Source organism: Pocillopora damicornis, chromosome 10, assembly GCF_964200805.1.
Source record: "Pocillopora damicornis chromosome 10, jaPocDami1.2, whole genome shotgun sequence".
NCBI classification, from domain to species: Eukaryota; Metazoa; Cnidaria; class Anthozoa; order Scleractinia; family Pocilloporidae; genus Pocillopora; species Pocillopora damicornis.
The window spans coordinates 7,148,936-7,165,368 of NC_142679.1; the positions used below are offsets into that span (position 1 = coordinate 7,148,936).

At 40.7% G+C, this 16,433-nt stretch overlaps 3 protein-coding genes across 6 annotated transcripts; 1 reads left to right on the forward strand and 2 right to left on the reverse strand.

Annotated features, from left to right (window-relative positions):
* The first annotated feature begins 332 nt into the window (after positions 1 to 332).
* Positions 333 to 5,013, forward strand: LOC113670352 (uncharacterized). The gene is made up of 3 exons (XM_027186487.2): positions 333 to 662; positions 2,106 to 3,466; positions 4,086 to 5,013. The coding sequence occupies exons 2-3, from the start codon at positions 2,130 to 2,132 to the stop codon at positions 4,315 to 4,317; spliced, it is 1,569 nt and encodes a 522-aa protein (XP_027042288.1). The 5' UTR covers positions 333 to 662; positions 2,106 to 2,129; the 3' UTR covers positions 4,318 to 5,013.
* Positions 4,948 to 10,342, reverse strand: LOC113670350 (uncharacterized). Of its 3 annotated transcripts, XM_027186484.2 has the most exons (5): positions 10,158 to 10,331; positions 9,034 to 9,167; positions 6,947 to 8,099; positions 6,119 to 6,266; positions 4,948 to 6,021 (listed from the first exon to the last, which is right to left on the reverse strand). In XM_027186484.2, the coding sequence occupies exons 2-5, from the start codon at positions 9,115 to 9,117 to the stop codon at positions 5,790 to 5,792; spliced, it is 1,617 nt and encodes a 538-aa protein (XP_027042285.2). In that variant the 5' UTR covers positions 9,118 to 9,167; positions 10,158 to 10,331; the 3' UTR covers positions 4,948 to 5,789. The 3 variants fall into 3 exon arrangements, with proteins under 3 accessions (XP_027042285.2, XP_027042287.2, XP_027042286.2); XM_027186486.2 differs by lacking the exon at positions 9,034 to 9,167 and having other exon boundaries at positions 10,158 to 10,342; XM_027186485.2 differs by lacking the exons at positions 9,034 to 9,167; positions 10,158 to 10,331 and adding an exon at positions 8,569 to 8,704.
* An 899-nt stretch (positions 10,343 to 11,241) lies between these two features.
* LOC113670353 (uncharacterized) lies at positions 11,242 to 14,532 on the reverse strand. Of its 2 annotated transcripts, none has more exons than XM_089183759.1 (3): positions 12,475 to 14,532; positions 11,754 to 11,920; positions 11,242 to 11,620 (listed from the first exon to the last, which is right to left on the reverse strand). In XM_089183759.1, the coding sequence occupies exons 1-2, from the start codon at positions 13,613 to 13,615 to the stop codon at positions 11,754 to 11,756; spliced, it is 1,308 nt and encodes a 435-aa protein (XP_089039885.1). In that variant the 5' UTR covers positions 13,616 to 14,532; the 3' UTR covers positions 11,242 to 11,620. The 2 variants fall into 2 exon arrangements, with proteins under 2 accessions (XP_089039885.1, XP_027042289.2); XM_027186488.2 differs by having other exon boundaries at positions 11,776 to 11,920; positions 12,475 to 13,813.
* Positions 14,533 to 16,433: the final 1,901 nt, after the last annotated feature.

Genomic DNA, 16,433 nt, shown 5'->3' on the forward strand with positions numbered 1-16,433 from the left:
TTTCAGCTGTGTATTTTTGGTATTGCTGTCATGACCATTGAGGTCCGTTTCCCCAAAATACCTGATTTTCAACTTTCATAGGGGATAAAAGTTTTAACTAAATTCCTCATTTTTTCACAACCACTTCATGTTCGAATAAATTGTTTATGGTGTTCCGATTGTTCCTCTGTTCACCAGAGGCAAAAAAGCTCACATATATTCAGTCGAAACAGCATTCAATGGCGTTTTGAGCCCAAAAAGTTAACCCATTGCACTGGCATGACAACGGATCACACAATCTTTATGTTCTGCAATTTCTCTGTTACCACGCCATCTTTATTTCAGTTACAGTTGTCATTCTTTGTTATGATTTATTTTCCTTAGAGTCATTGTGTGCAAGTTTTCCGCAATCTTTCTGTAGCCTTGTAATCACGATTCTCCTCTTCACAACTGTAAACGAGATGAAAGAGAGCAGGAAACGGGTGACATGTCAAGGTCTTTTGTGACGTACTGGAAACACGATAAATGGAGGGGATCCCCAGAGGACTATGTTGTCATATGATTCCACGTTACTTCAGCGTTCAAGTCTATAAGCGTTCAGCGACGAACCGGTAAATCTCGACTGTGAGAGAAAACTTCACTGATCTTTGTAGACAGAATTTTTCGCCATCGCTGGCATAAAGGTAGGGAATTGAAAACATATCGTAACATTTGCTTGTGCACCATGGAAACCGAAATCAGTTACACTTTCACGACGAGATAAACGGCAAACCCGCAATATAGCCCCAACAAATTATTTGCTTGTTCAAGTAATGTAATGTCAACACTAAACGATCATATAAACTAAAGTTTTATATGCAGTGTTTCACTCCAATTAATTTGAAACGCATGACTTAATAGAGTAGCAATGAACAGAAACGGAAAACGGTTTAAACTACAGGTTATTGTCCTTCGACGGCAAAGAACTGACTTTTGGAAGAAATGCCGATTTCCCGACACCAGCACATCAAAATCTTAGACTTAAGTCATCTATTCTTGTGCGACGAACCGTAAGAGACTGACGCTCATCCGAAAGATCATACTTCTTAGATTTCTTTGAGAAACAAATGCCATTGTTTCTATTACCAATCGTTATTTCATTCCATTGTCTGAAGAGTGTCTAGTAAAATTCCTCTCTTCCCGAGCGATCATCTCGCTTGGCCTTCTAACCATGGGAAAGCTAAATTTTATGAGTTTGTTTCTATAATCGATGTCTATCTTCTCAGTACTCAACCATCCTGGTCTCTACTTGGTTTTTGCCTGTTTCTTTGGTGTTTTTCTTCATCCGAAAAGTAAATGTGAATGTTTCCTTCAAGTGAACGACAATTTTCAGCATTCAAAACACAATGCAAAATTTCGTGACATGCCTCATTTTTAATAATCGGAAAAATTCCACCAAGCAGATGTATAAAATTTAATCTTGACCTGTAGCTAATATTTTAAATAGTTGACCCCTCTGAATTCTAAGCCTGAACATCCTTCCCCCGGCTGTGAAATTGGTCAATATCCTCAGTAAGGGCTCCTGCCTCATTATATTTTTTGAGGCACCAGAACTGAAAGTTTTTTCAATTTGTCTGGATCTTTTTTGTCTTCCTTTTCTTTTTCTTTTTTTTTTTCCATCGGAAAGTCTACAAATTACTCTGTCTTGTCTCCAGACGACTCTACTTAGAACCAGCGCATAATTTTGCCCCTTCATTGGCAATTTTTAAAATATTTTTGCTAGCTCTGTATACTGCGCTTTCACTGCTTTTTTTCGAAGTTGTATCTGACTCTTCTCCCCGTTTGCCGTGAGTTTCACACAGTAACATTGTTTAGCTCCCTCGTTTAGGAGTGTCTTAAACTCATCTATTCGATACCCTTAATATTTGGCTTGCGCATACGTAGTAGGCTCTTTCCCCTTCCCCACCCTCTCCTTCCTAAAGTCTCGTCCCCCTCCCCTCCTACCCTTCCTATCGCCAAACTCGAAAATTAAGTGGTAAATGATAAAATTATCCCAGGGAGGAGCGTGTGATGCACTTATTATCGGTTGTTGGAGACCTTCAGGCTGATTTACAGCGCAGTCAAACACTGTTTTTATTATATTTCAGTGTTAGCTCTAACCCTGTGAAAATATGCAAGAGCACAAGTTTTCGACGTTCTTCGAGCCTTTCAAAATCAAATCTGTTGAGAAACTCAAGCAAACAACGCGAGACGAACGAATCAAGCATCTGAAACAAGCCAACTACAATTTGTATCTCTTGGACTCGGAGAACATCATGATTGACCTGCTGACCGATTCAGGGACTGGGGCGATGAGTTCTGAACAGTGGGCAGCGGTAATGCTTGGAGACGAGTCGTACGCAGGCTCCCCGAGTTACATAAAGTTTGAAAAGGTCGTCAAGGAGATCTTTGGCTATCGTCACGTGATCCCCACGCATCAAGGGCGCGCTGCTGAGCGCATTCTCTTCCGGTGCACAATAAAGGAAGGAGATATCGTTCCTAACAACGCACACTTTGCGACTACTTTGGCCAACATCGAAGCGCAGGGGGGGCACGCGATCAATTTTTTGACACCCGAAGCTATGGAGCCGAGTACAGATATGCCATTTAAGGGTAACATGAATATAGGAATGCTAGAAGAAAAGGTCGCTAAGAGTAAGGCCAGAATCCCACTTGTTATGATCACCATAACCAATAACATGGTTGGAGGTGAGCCTGTTAGCATGGAGAATATCAAGGCGGTCTCAAAACTATGTCGAGCTCATGGTATTCCGCTGTTCTTCGATGCCTGTCGTTTCGCTGAGAACGCTTGGTTCATCAAGATCAAAGAAGAAGGCTATGCCAATCGCACACCCAAAGAAATCGCGCATGAAATCTTCTCATACGGCGATGGTTGCACTATGTCCGCAAAGAAAGACGGCCTAGCAAACATTGGGGGATTTTTGGCAATGAACGACTCGGAACTCGCCGCACAATGCCGGAAAGAGCTCTTGATAACCGAAGGGTTTACGACGTACGGTGGACTCGCCGGTCGCGATCTCGAAGCAATTGCCGTGGGATTAAACGAGGTCTTAGAAGAGGACTACTTGCGTTATCAAGTTGGCTTCGTGAAGTTTTTGGGGGACTTACTCGTAGAGAACCATGTTCCGATTGTCACGCCCCCAGGAGGTCACGCGGTGTATATCGACGCAGGTGCAATGCTGCCTCACATCCCCAGGGAACAATTTCCCGCGTGGGCCCTCGGGTGCGCCCTTTATGTCGAGGGAGGTATCCGAGGGGCTGAAGTTGGCGGGGTGATGCTGGGAACGGCCAAAAATGGCAAGGAGTCTTCCGCAGTGAGTGAGAATACAGAGGATGAAGTAAACACTGATGAAGAAGATGATGAGGTTTTTGAAACTGAAGTGGAGGAGCATGAAGAGCTGTTCCGTCTGGCCATTCCTCGCCGCACCTACACTGAGTCTCATATCAGGTGAGCCCTTCACTTATAAAGTGTAACATTAATTGTTAAAGTGTGGTAATTTAGTATTATAAACTGAGTTGATAACGTAAATTAGCCACCATAAAGAGTTTTTAAGCTGACGTTTCGAGCGTTAGCCCTTCATCGGAGTGTAGCTTCGCCCTTCGCTCTGTCGAATAGCTAACGCTCGAAACGTCAGCTTTAAATGCCTTTGTGGTGGCTAATTTACGTTATCAACTCATTTGATAATACTAAATTACCCTGTTAAACTCTCCCACCGACCAAATGTGTCACGTGGCACATTCCTATCCAGTTCTTATGTCAAGTGATCAAGCGCGAGTCTGACACGTGCTGTTCACAAAGACGTAGGCGTTTGAAAAGTTTCGTATCTGATTGGATGAGGGTAACTGCCGCGAGAAAATCGTGAAAGGATGCTCTAATGTCGACTTTCAAAGCATTTAACCTTAATGTTATTATGCTTTCCTCAACTAAACGTCTCTTGAAATCCTAATTCTGCTCACCAAGGAAAAGGATGGAAGAATTTAAAATTTCCTTGTTCCCTTTTTAGGCTTTTCAAGGGGGATTCCTACTTACTAACATGTACCAATAATTGTATAAATCCTCTTTACAGATATGTTGCAGAGGTCTGCGCCCATATTTACAGGAACCGCTCTAAGGTTTGCGGCTATACCATTGCGTGGGAACCACCCTGGTTGCGTCATTTCACCGCTCATCTGGAACCCATTCCACCGCCGTCAGAGGCTTCTGAGGAAACAGATAAAGTGCGCCGTCCGTCAGCCGTAAAGGTGTCCAGTGGTCAAGTGTTGAGGAGACGAAAAAATTCATCAATGCAGTTTAGTTAATATGATTTGAGACCCAGTAATTAACTAATTCCGATGTATTTTGATGTTATGACGTACGCGACTTGATTTTAGGGGAATAGTAATGGCTGCGAGGGAATTTGGTTCTATTTTACTGGGTATGTGCCGCTGACTCCTCAGATCCCCTGCCCCATTATAGTCTATACTGTGGTGGGGGTGCTTGGGTCTATTTTACTGGGTATGTACCGCTGGTATCTCAGATCCCCTGCCCCACCATAGTCTATACTGTGGCCAATTGTAGACGTAAAGCCTACTTACCCCCAATTCCCAAAAATATGCCACCCGATTCTTGTAACTCTAACAAAATTCAACCCCATTACAGTCAATTTAGTCGTAAAAATGCGACTCTATCTATCGGCACATCCCTATTAGCCTATTTCTTGGAAGTGCCCTCATCGGATGATGGAAACTCCCTAGAAACAAGCCTTGCTTGCTGCGCAGGCATAATACCTTTCAGTCACCCGATGTAAAGAATTTTGAATCTGTTTTAAATAAAATTCTTACTAAAAATTTTTAATCGTAATAAGATTGTTTAATAGGTTACGCAAACTTGTTGCAGTTTACACTATGATAAAGAAAAGAGGAAACATTTATAGATAAGAAAGTCTAAGAACGACGTATTTGAAGAAATTTATTTGTTATGTATTAAGACAGTAAAAATGAATTTAAGTTAATCAACTATGTTTTTATCTTTGTCATCGTCGAAACCTTATTTTAAGGAGCGAACTTTGGCGGAAACTGATAATGCTTATTAGGGAGGAGATATTTGAACGGATGCTATCAGCATTGATGCAGTGGTATTGCAATCCAATTTAATATCCATTTGGAGCAATTCTCAATATAGTGTAGAAAGTAATTCATTGTTACATTGGTATTTGGGATTTCTTTGGTATTGCTGTACTTTGCTCTGTGATTGGCCCAGAAATTTCGCACCAACCTTCTCAACCAATCAGATGCAAAACTAAAACCAATCACGACTTGGACGCCCGCGTTTTGCCACGCATTACTTTAAGTTCCCATTATCTTAAGAGCATTTTCCTTTCTCTGATTGGCCATTGTGATTTCTTTGGGTTACGACTTGCAATTGAAATGCGCTCTAACTAATGGATTGAACAGGAACAACCGTAATTGGGCTCAGTATCTTTAATTAACCAATCGATTGCGATATCTGATTGAACACAATCCTAAAACAAATTTTACAATATAAATATGCGATTGACCGAGAGCGGGGACAAGATGACTGGATATTACACTTTTTATGGACTGAGACGAAGCCAAGCTCCATTCAAATGCAAAAAGGAACGAGGTTGATATCTGCGTGGGCGGGGCGTACAACCAGATAATCAAGTTTTATTAATTGAGTTATTGTTGTAAAATTTTGCCACCGTGAAGAGTGACGTTTCGAGGGTTAGCCCTTCGTCAGAGCATGTCAAGCTGCGACGAGTTTACTAGAGTTACAAAAACTGGTAGGAGTGTCGACGAAGTGACATTCCACGCACACGTGATAAGAATTCCTCCATGTCATCGACCTCGTCCTCCTCAGGCCCGTCTTCTTTCTTGGCTGATGGAGGAATGGGTTCCAGGTGAGCGCTGAAATGGCGCAGTACATTCGGTGCCCAGGTGATTCTGTATCCGTTAACCTTTCTTTTGTTTCTGTAAACATACTGCAATACTTCGGCGACGTACCTATAAAATGGACAAAATCGTAATCAAAATTTGACACACGGTTAGGAATCCTAGCGCTCTCAAACTATGTATGTACAAACACTTATTCGGTACTTACTTCATGTGTGACTCAGTATATGTCCTTCGTGGTATGGCAAGGCGTAGAAGTTCTCCACTTTCGTCGTCTTCTAATTCATGGTCATTTTCCATGATCTTAGGATCTTTTCCATGCATCACACCACCTAACTCACCACATCGGATTCCCCCTAAGAAGTTAAACAAATATGGTAAGTTCGAGAGCTATGTCTAGTCTGTTACCAGGCGTTTCAGCGGGCGGTGGAATTCATGGGGAAAGGAAAAAATTAATCCGTGCGCCTTTCCGCTGTTGGTTTCTGGCAGAACAGAACAGAATGCCTTGCTTTGCCCAGACTACTACCGATTTGAAACGGAATATTATCCTAGGTGAGTGAACGCATGATTAGTGTGTTACATCATTCCGCGATTACTGATACAAATGCGTACACGTTTCTCATCATAATGGGATTAAAAAGTAACCAGGGACCAGTCCTTATTTATTGCCTGGAGAGGGGGTGGAGGGGGGCTTACACGGTTTTAAGGGGGAACGGGGGGGCATCAGTCGTCGCCAGCAGAGCATAGTGGGAGACTATAGAAAATGAATGCCAATTAAGGGGGGGAGGGCATAAGAATGTTACAGAGCTTTAAGGTAGTAATCAGGAGAACCAAAATCCTCAGACCCCCCAACACCAACTCTTTCCAAGCGATAAGCAATGGCTGATGCCCTGGATCTTCCCCGTGGGCTCTGAGATTTCTCAGTGATGACCACGCATTTCGTGGCAAGTAGAAGACGTACACCAGGAAACGTGATGAGTTCAATAAAAACAAAGATCCCACCGGCTTATACCCAATAACACAGACTTTGACTTGCCTTCCACATATAAAGCGCAGCCCAAAGCCCAAGCTGGGAACTGCTCTCTGGGGATATGCGGCAACATAGCTGCTGCGTCGATGTAGACCGCATGACCACCTGGTGGGGTTAACACAGGAATGTGATGTTCCTTCAGTAAATCTGCCAACATTTTGACAAATCCAACTTGATACCGAAGGTAGTCTTCCTCCAGAACCTCGCGCAATCCTACAGCCATCGCTTCCAGGTCTCTCCCCGCCAACCCGCCATAAGTGAGAAACCCTTCAGATATGATCAACTCCCGGCGGCACTTATCAGCAAGATGCTCGTCATTCATGGCCAGAAATCCCCCAATATTTACGAGACCATCTTTCTTAGCAGACATGGTACAGCCATCAGCATAGGAAAACATCTCACGTGCTATCTGGAGCGGCGTGCGATATGTATAAGCCTCTTCACGCGTTTTGATGAACCACGCGTTTTCCGCAAAACGGCAGGCGTCGAGGAAAAACGGGATTTCGTGCAAGTGGCAGATCTTGGAAACCGATTTGATATTCTCCATACTGACGGGCTCTCCACCAATGGCGTTGTTTGTAATTGTAATCATTACCATAGAAACGCTTTCTTTCATTTCCCCCGACAATAACTCTTTTAGTTTGTTGACGTCCATGTTTCCCCTGAAAGGAACTTTAATCTTAGCATCTAGGGCCTCGGGGACTGGCAAATTTAATGCCTTGGCTCCACACTTTTCTACGTTGGCCTGTGTTGTGTCAAAATGTGCGTTGTTTGGAACAACATCCCCTTCTTTGAGACTACACTGGAATAAGATCCTCTCGGCAGCGCGGCCCTGGTGCGTAGGGATCACGTGGCGGAAGCCGAAGATTTCTTTCACCACTGCTTCAAAATTCCGGTAGCTTGGTGAGCCCGCGTAAGACTCGTCACCCTTCATGACAGCGGCCCACTGGTCGGAGCTCATGGCGCCCGTACCAGAATCTGTCAACAGATCGATAGTAATATCTTCAGAGTTCAACATGAAGGGATTAAAATTCGCCTCTTCTAGACGCTGAACCCGCTGAGCTCTTGTGGTACGTTGTATCTTCTCAACTGATTTGATACGAAAAGGCTCGAAGAAAGTTTGAAAACTGTGTTCTTTCAAATCCATCGGTTCTGAATCCTATTAGGGAAGGGAAAAAGTACAATCACAACGACAACATTTCATATTTTTTTGTCATTCTTAATGTGAAAGGGCAGAGAGTCTGCACGCCAATCTAAGCGGGCCAGTCTTCGAAATCTGATAAGGTTTATAACATGATCATAAGTTACCGTAAGTACATTTATAGTTACATAATGACACAGAAAAATTGTTATTGTAAATTATAAAATGAGAAAAAGGCAGAACGGATTAGTGGGTCACTTTTAATAAAGAAATTACTAATACAGTTGTTGGATTTACCTTTAGGAATAACCCCGTGTATGCCGAGAAAGGGATTTTCTCTCTCGAAAAAATTAGAAGTAAATTATTTTGTTTTGAATTTGAAATTTCTTTTATCTGTTCCGCATTTGATACTCTGAACTCTACCATTTGGTAATAACTATTTTGGTTATTTTGATTAAGAGAAAGAGAATAAAAAAAACCGTTTTACCTAAACGAATGGAAGAAATAGAATTAGTTGCATCTATTTGCCATTTCCGATATCTGCTCCTTTCACCGAAGAAAACCCTTAAACGTCCAACCCTTAGTCATTTAAAAGGGAAATTTTCCGGTCTCTAGCCATTGTAATTACTCTGGACAAGAACATTTGTTTGCTTCCGTTTACCCAAAAGGGCTATTTACAAAATGAAGCGTTTACTCTTGAAATTTCCAATATAGTGTTTTTTACAGCAAACACATCATGCCTTTGTAAAAAGTTATTGTCCCGAACTAAAAACGATGTTGATAAGCTGATGATTAAAAATATGACAAAATTTGAAAATTAGACTTTGATACGCAGAATATCAATAACCAAAACCGAAAAAATCCATAACATATTATGGAAGTGATAAATTCTTCTTTTAGATATATATTTAATGTAACTGGCTACAGCAGCTAACATGGATGAAAGATTTACTTTTGTGATCGCTCTTCCATGAGCACAATCTTCGTTAGAGCGGAAAACCTTGAGCTCTTCAGCCTTTGAAATGAGTTCTCGCATTTTCAACGGATGTTTTACTTCTTTTTATTTACAATTCTCCCGGAAGAATCCTGTGAAAAGATATAATTTCAAACATCACTAAGTTGGAGAAACTGATAACTGTTTGACAGAACAAACTTGTCTCTCGAAACTTTTCAGTAGATCGTTCTATCGAAACGTGTTGAAAGATCAGAGGAACAGATCGAACCAAATTAAGTAAGAGAAACGTTGCAATGATACACCGTTCAGTTATTTACCTCTGCTTTCAATTTAATTTCACGACAATTTTCAAGAATAACATGTCAAATAACTTGTTAAAGCACGGAGAAAAATTCCATGAGATAACCAACGGATAACAAATTCCAAAGTGTGTACAATCGCACAATCTATGTAAGCCTTTTGTTGAGGTAGAGTTCCACCTTAGTTCATAGAAAGATTAGGAAAACCGAGTTTTAGCCCCTCTTACAGATAACAAAATGTATTTCAATTCCTTTATATCATTTTATTCTTGTTTTAACCCCTAAGAATGTCTGGCTTCTAATTTCTCCTTACAATAAAGCCCCTGAATCAAATGTAAAGGTCATGAGAATGAAGGAAACAATCACCAATTTAAAAAGGTCCTGATAGCTCAAAAAAATGTTACTAATCAGTGTCACAATAAATGTAAAGAGAACAATGAGGAGAATATGAATGCTAATGTTAGGGTGTATTGTGTTAACAATCAGATCGAAGACATTTCACTAATACGAAACGGCAAAAATTAGCCGACGAAGCCTCAAATCAATCAAAGTTTTTAAAATTGCCTTAAAACGTAATCGAGAATATGGTGTAGGGCATAAAAATACACGGGTGAAACTGAATGATAAGCACTCATAATTGGTAAATGAGCTCCGATAAGCAGGCTGCAAACACTCAAACCGATGTAAATTGTACATTTTAGAATATAGTCTCTCACGTAAAGTAAAATGCTGACACAAAAAATTACATGTGTCACTTAAATTTCATGATCAATCACTGTTTTTAGCCGAAAAAATTTGATCTATGAAATAGCGACTTTTTACCTTGAAAAGTTGCAATTACCAACGCAACAATACTTGGGAGGAGTTTTTTTTGTGCAAGACTGAATCTGCCGGAGAAGCAAAGCGACGTACCCTAGGTTCTCTGAGAAAATTTTTTCCTCTAGTACCGTCGCATTCTTAAATACTTCCATTGACATAAAGGCGTATTCCTTGTCCAAATGTTACACAATCTAAGATGCATGTAAAGGGGGAAGAGGCGACACCATAAACAAACTTAACCATCGGAAATTACACAACGTAGATCAAATGATCTTTTTGATCAATTCCGCCAATGTCGTCATATTTGAGTTTCATTTGGCAATATTTTTTCAGCATACAGATAAAGTGTTATTTAAGTCTCATATCAAGAGCAGATGTTTTCAAATCCCGAAAGAGAATATTTTTATTGCACATAGTTCACTTGCATATAAATTTTTTGCTCTTATACGTATATTGGTTGATCATAAAACTCGTTTATGCAGCACCTCAGAAATCTTTCATTTGCAATCTCTTTTCCTCAGTGCTTTCCCCTTTAAATGTGAATGGGAAGAATCGCCCTGAGGGCGAGTTTGATCATTAGTGAAGCAATAAAATATTATGGGAAGCTGAAAATTATCATCAATCAATTTGTCGGGAACTGTGGCGCATTTTGCGGGCTAACATAGAGATTATGGCGGGCTAAATTATATTTTTGCCTGTTCGCACGCCCGCGTGATTTTTCAGAAAGTTTTGTTGTAATTAATCAGGTTCTATTTTCTTATTTTCCTCCAAAATGATAATAATGGTAAAAGGGTTTATGTTCTTGGGCATAAATCTGTTTCAAGCCATTCTCCGAGTCATTTTAATTCTCGCCTAGCGGCTCGGGCTGAAATAACTCTTAGTCGGGCCTAAAAGATATTCATGCCCGCGAACTGTATCGTTTTATTATATCAGTCAAGTCTTTCTTACAAAGGCTCCGTTCTCAGATTATTGCCACTCATATGTAGCGAATACGACGAATTCTGACGCACTTAAAATTAAAATATTGCGAAATTTTACAAGCGGCCGGAAAGAGCCAAAAAAAATCATCTATCAAGACCAGGAATCAGGATACAATTATGGCCTCAAACTTTATTTGAATCTTGTGTTTGACAAACCCCCGCATTCTGGTTATTAGGATAGTGATAAAATTAGTGTAATACGTGCCTCAAAAGAAAAGATTAATCCTTCAGTGGATAGTTTTCACAACAGTCAGTGAGTTTACGAGCATTCTTCTTGCAGTACAGAAAATGGTGATTCACATGTAGCGAATTCCACCAAATTATCTTCCCTCGTTTCCAATGCCGTTCTCGTGTTCCTGGTTTGGCGGGAAAATGGGTTCGAGATGAGCACTGAAATGACGTAATACAGCAGGAGCCCACGTGATTCTATAACCGCTGACTTCGTTTTTGTGTCTGCTAACGTACTCCAATACTTCAGCGGTATACCTACAGTAAATATACCATGATTATATGATTTGTGAGAACATTTTCTCTGCCAATAAAGTAATAATTATAGTAACAACAAAAATGATAATAATTAAAATAATAATAGCCGAAAAATTAAAAGGTCCCCCCTCACCTATAGGGTAGAAAATACGTACTTCATGTGTGACTCAGTATATGTCCTGCGTGGAATTGCAAGGCGAAGAAGTTCCTTATTTTCATCTTCTTGTTCGTGACCGTTCTCCATGCTTATATCATCTCCACCGAGCATTACACCGCCCAGCTCACCGCAACGAATACCACCTGAAAAATACATATATCAATAATGGCTTCTTTTCCAAGACAACGCAATCAATATTTGCCGACTTTCTCCTTCATGCCTTTTGTGGTTTGAACATCTGGCTGAGAGTATGGCGCGGGTTTCCGAACCAATCACAACGCAAAGTAAAGGAAAGCATTGAAATCCCGGGTTACCTTCGACACTTCGACAAATGGCTCTCGTGTCAGGAGTAACTTCAAATTCGTCTCTCCCGTTTTACTGCGCCTCAGGCAGTTTTAACTTTTTCTTTTACTTCAAGGTCTCACTGGCAATTTTCAGTATTAACTTATGTTCTCCTTTGGTGTTCATTCGAGTTTGATCGAAAAACGCTCTGACACAACAGTATATCTCGAGCAAGATTCGCGACTTTGAGTAGTTTTGTGCTGTATTTGTACTATCTTTTGAAGCAACTTAAAAAAAAAAAAAAAAAAAAAAAACAGCACTAGATTCATTCTAGTGTTCTTGCAAGTAAAGCACTTAGGCGCCACCGCTCTCCATCTAATAATAATTTATGTGTCATTAGCTAATGTTATTTTACCTTCAGCATATAATGCGCAGCCCAAAGCCCAAGCTGGGAATTGATCTCTGGGGATATGCGGCAACATAGCTGCTGCGTCGATGTAGACCGCATGTCCACCTGGTGGGGTTAACACAGGGATGTGATATTCCCTCAGCAAATCTGCCAGCATTTTGACAAATCCAACTCGATATTGAAGATAGTCTTCCTCTAGGCCCTCACGTAATCCAACGGCCATCGCCTCGAGATCTCTTCCGGCCAACCCGCCATAGGTGACAAACCCCTCAGATATGATCAACTCGCGGCGGCATTTGTCAGCGAGTTGCTCATCATTCATGGCTAGAAATCCTCCAATATTTACGAGGCCATCTTTCTTGGCAGACATGGTACAGCCATCGGCGTGCGAAAACATCTCGCGTGCAATTTGAAGCGGCGAGCGAAGTGCATACCCTTTCTCAAACATTTTGATGAACCAAGCATTTTCCGCAAAACGGCACGCGTCAAGAAAGAAGGGGATTCCTCGAGAGCGGCAAATCTTGGAAACCATTCTTATGTTCTCCATACTGACGGGCATTCCACCAGTGGCATTGTTAGTTACGGTTGTCATCACCAATGTAACCTTATCTTTTATTCCACTCGACAGCAATTCTATCAGTTTGTTGATGTCCATATCGCCACCGAATGGAATACTTACCTCTGGATCCAAGGCTTCGGAAACTGGCAAATTCATCGCTTTGGCTCCCCGTTTTTCTACGTTGGCCTGAGTTGTATCAAAGTGCGCGTTGTTTGGAACGACATCCCCCTCTTTGAGACTGCACTGGAATAAGATCCTCTCGGCAGCGCGGCCCTGGTGCGTAGGGATCACGTGTCGGAAGCCAAAGATTTCTTTCACTACTGTTTCAAAATTCCGGTAGCTTGGTGAGCCCGCGTAAGACTCGTCACCCTTCATGATAGCGGCCCACTGGTCGGAGCTCATGGCGCCTGTACCAGAATCTGTCAACAGATCGATAATGATGTCTTCAGAGTTCAACATGAAGGGATTGAAATTCGCCTCTTCTAGACGCTGAACCCGCTGAGCTCTTGTGGTACGTTGTATCTTCTCAACTGATTTGATACGGAATGGCTCGAATAGCGTTTGAAATCTGTGTTCTGATGACTTCATTGTGGATGAATTTTACGAGAAAAATATTCTTTAGCATTTGAACCTCGTTCTCAGGCTCCTGTCCTTGCAGCGAGAATGAGAGGGATAAGGTGTCAACAAATCAATAAGGTGTAATATTGTAGTTTGATCGTCCGTGTAGCCCTAAGAAGGACTGTTGTCAGTAGTGGTGACTGACGTTTCGACAACCTGAGCGGAAGTCATCATCAGAGTCAAGTGAATGGTTGTTGTCAATCGAATGTTGTAAGTCCGGTTTCTAAATCCTGATTGGTCATTTCTTCCGTGATGTTATTGGCTGTAAGACTCAAGTGGCGTGGTACCCATAAATGATGAATCGGACAACGGAAGATAACCGTGTGATAATCCAAATGTTCCGGGTTTGCACCACGTTATATTGAGAGTAGATCAGAAAAATTATTACGGGTCACAAGAATACAATCTATCAGCTCGTAATTTCGTGATTTTCATCAACCATTATTAATATTTTGATGATAAGGGGAAGATTTAAAAACTCAACGTTTAGTAGAATACCTTTTTGAAAATAGCATCTGAAACTGCCAAAGTTTATTTTTAAAAGGAAGACCATTTTGACCAAGATTAGTCAATGCTCAAGTATTAAGGAACGATAGGTCTTCGTGGAGATCAGAGAATGACAAGGACAGGTCTAAAGGCTCTTTACTTTTTAAATGTGTAGGGGTGCAAATCATTTTTCAACACGCAGGAAACAAATCAGCGTATCTCTCACTTTGTCATGCATAGTTTTGAAGAATATTGGCAGTATCTAGGTCATGCATCTGGTCCGGTTAGTGGTATATGATAAGGAGTTTTTTTTCGCCTGAGTAACACTGAAGACGTTAAAGAACTCATCGCACAAAACTTGTGCCACTGTTGTGGTCAAGTAGAACTGTTTTAGTATGTGTTGTCTTGTGTTGTATGTGTTGAAAAACGGAGAAATACCTGTAGAAAATCCACTACCATGATCAGGGCTAAAACGACAACCAACAGAAATCTCAACCCTAACAACCATTAAGCAATCGTGAGGGTTAGATTTCGAAATCAGAGAAAAATTCCCAGGAACTGTGAACATTGTAAAAGTGTAGCGAACGTTTTTTATTGCGGACAGTATGACAAAAAACCCAGCGGCAACCATTATAGGTAAAAACCACCACTTAGTAGCTTTCTTGAGGTAAAAGTAGGAAAATAGGGAACATTTTATACAGAATGATTCACGATGTCACACAAAAGCTAATGTTCTCGGGAGACAGGTGAGCTGGTCGAATGGGAATAGTAGCTTATAAAACGTTCGCCTCTTAGGATTATTGTGTTTAAAATTACCTCGAGGAAGAAAAAAAAAGCAAGATTGACTTACCTCGAAACAGAATCTAAGATGTACAACTTGGTTTGCTAGGTTTAATTACTTAACATGTACTCTTTGAATGCAAATTTGTCCTCGAAATAAGAAAAAGTTATTAGCCATTTACATATTTCACTTAAAGATTATTTTCTTAACAATCAACTTAAAATGTTTACAAATGATTGATTACCTGGAGCTTAATCTAAGTCACAATATACAATCCAAAATAACGTAGAAGTCTTGACGTCAGTGAAATTCATCCGATCGAAAAAACGAAAAAAAGTTTTAGGATATCCGCTTTTTATCACTACGTATTTGTTACATTTACTTTCCTTGCTGTTGTGTTAGGTAAATTTATAAATTTTTTATTGTCAGTAGAAAACGATGTCTTACTTTTGGACTAAGCAATCTTCAGGATACAAGGGAACGAGTGGCAGGGACTTGTTTCATGCAAGGACTTGTCCTCTGTAGGGTTTTCACGATGGGATCAGTTGCGAGGACAACTTTCTTGAAGAGGGTCTCCATGGGTTTAACCTTTAGCCGTTGGGCGAAAAAAATGACAGTAGTCGTAATAGGAGTTTTAGTAACCGTAAAAAGGTTTTCCTTTAATCGCAACGGAAAGAAATTAATTGTTAGCCGTTAAATAGCCAATATTTGAACCATTAGCCGTAAAAACCATCACCCCATTAAGATCCTATTAAAGGGTTTATACGCCGGGAACTGTAACACGTCAAAATAGTAAAATTTAGAGCGCTTCCACTGAAATTAAGGGAAGCGTAGAGACGGAAATGGAACGCTCCCAAACAGAGAAACCGAATCAATTTACTAACTTAACCGCAAAACACTGAAGTACATATTCACGTCAATTAAACAAGATACTCTCGATTTATAAAATTGGTCAGTCATTTACAATTTGGAAAGCGTTCTTTTTTTCCCCTGGGATTCGGTATACTAAACTGATCCAGAACTGAAAACAGCAGCTCTTCAGACAGAGCCCTTAATACGACCAAATTGAAAATTTATTCTGCAGGCCACGTCGCATAAAATTGAAAATATATTTAAGTTCGAAAGGGGTTATGGGAACTAAAATACCACTCAGTGATTGGATTATTGTTATTTGTGACCGGGGACTTTCTCCCACTAACAGTTCACACGCTGGGACCTGGATAATTTGGGGGATTGGTTCAGGGAACTTGTTCCACGAATTCAGATTAATTTGGTCCCTGCGACCATATTTTTTATGAAAATGGTTGGTTCACACGAATGGACTTGGTTCCCAGGACTATAGTTATAGGGACTAGTCCCTTCTTGTGCGCCGATCTTAGGGCCATTTCCAAAATGGTTTATTTTTCCGTTGCCTTTCATCCGTAAAAATTGGATGATCGGTCGGACAAAAGAGATTTATAAATAATAATAATAGCACTTAATGATCGTGAGAACCTGAGGTTAGAAAAAGTCTGGATGTGC

Bases quoted from the DNA above. Each gene is read 5' to 3' on its own strand.
- LOC113670353 (XM_027186488.2), bottom strand. From the start codon at position 13,615: ATGAAGTCATCAGAACACAGATTTCAAACGCTATTCGAGCCATTCCGT. The intron at 11,921-12,474 runs GTAAAATAACAT...TGTATTTTTCAG, and splicing joins CTGCGCATTATATGCTGAAG to GTGGTATTCGTTGCGGTGAG. The intron at 11,621-11,775 runs GTACGTATTTTC...TATTTACTGTAG, and splicing joins TATACTGAGTCACACATGAA to GTATACCGCTGAAGTATTGG.
- LOC113670352 (XM_027186487.2), top strand. From the start codon at position 2,130: ATGCAAGAGCACAAGTTTTCGACGTTCTTCGAGCCTTTCAAAATCAAA. The intron at 3,467-4,085 runs GTGAGCCCTTCA...TCCTCTTTACAG, and splicing joins TACACTGAGTCTCATATCAG to ATATGTTGCAGAGGTCTGCG.
- LOC113670350 (XM_027186484.2), bottom strand. From the start codon at position 9,117: ATGCGAGAACTCATTTCAAAGGCTGAAGAGCTCAAGGTTTTCCGCTCT. The intron at 6,267-6,946 runs GCAAGTCAAAGT...TTAACTTCTTAG, and splicing joins CTGCGCTTTATATGTGGAAG to GGGGAATCCGATGTGGTGAG. The intron at 6,022-6,118 runs GTAAGTACCGAA...TCCATTTTATAG, and splicing joins TATACTGAGTCACACATGAA to GTACGTCGCCGAAGTATTGC.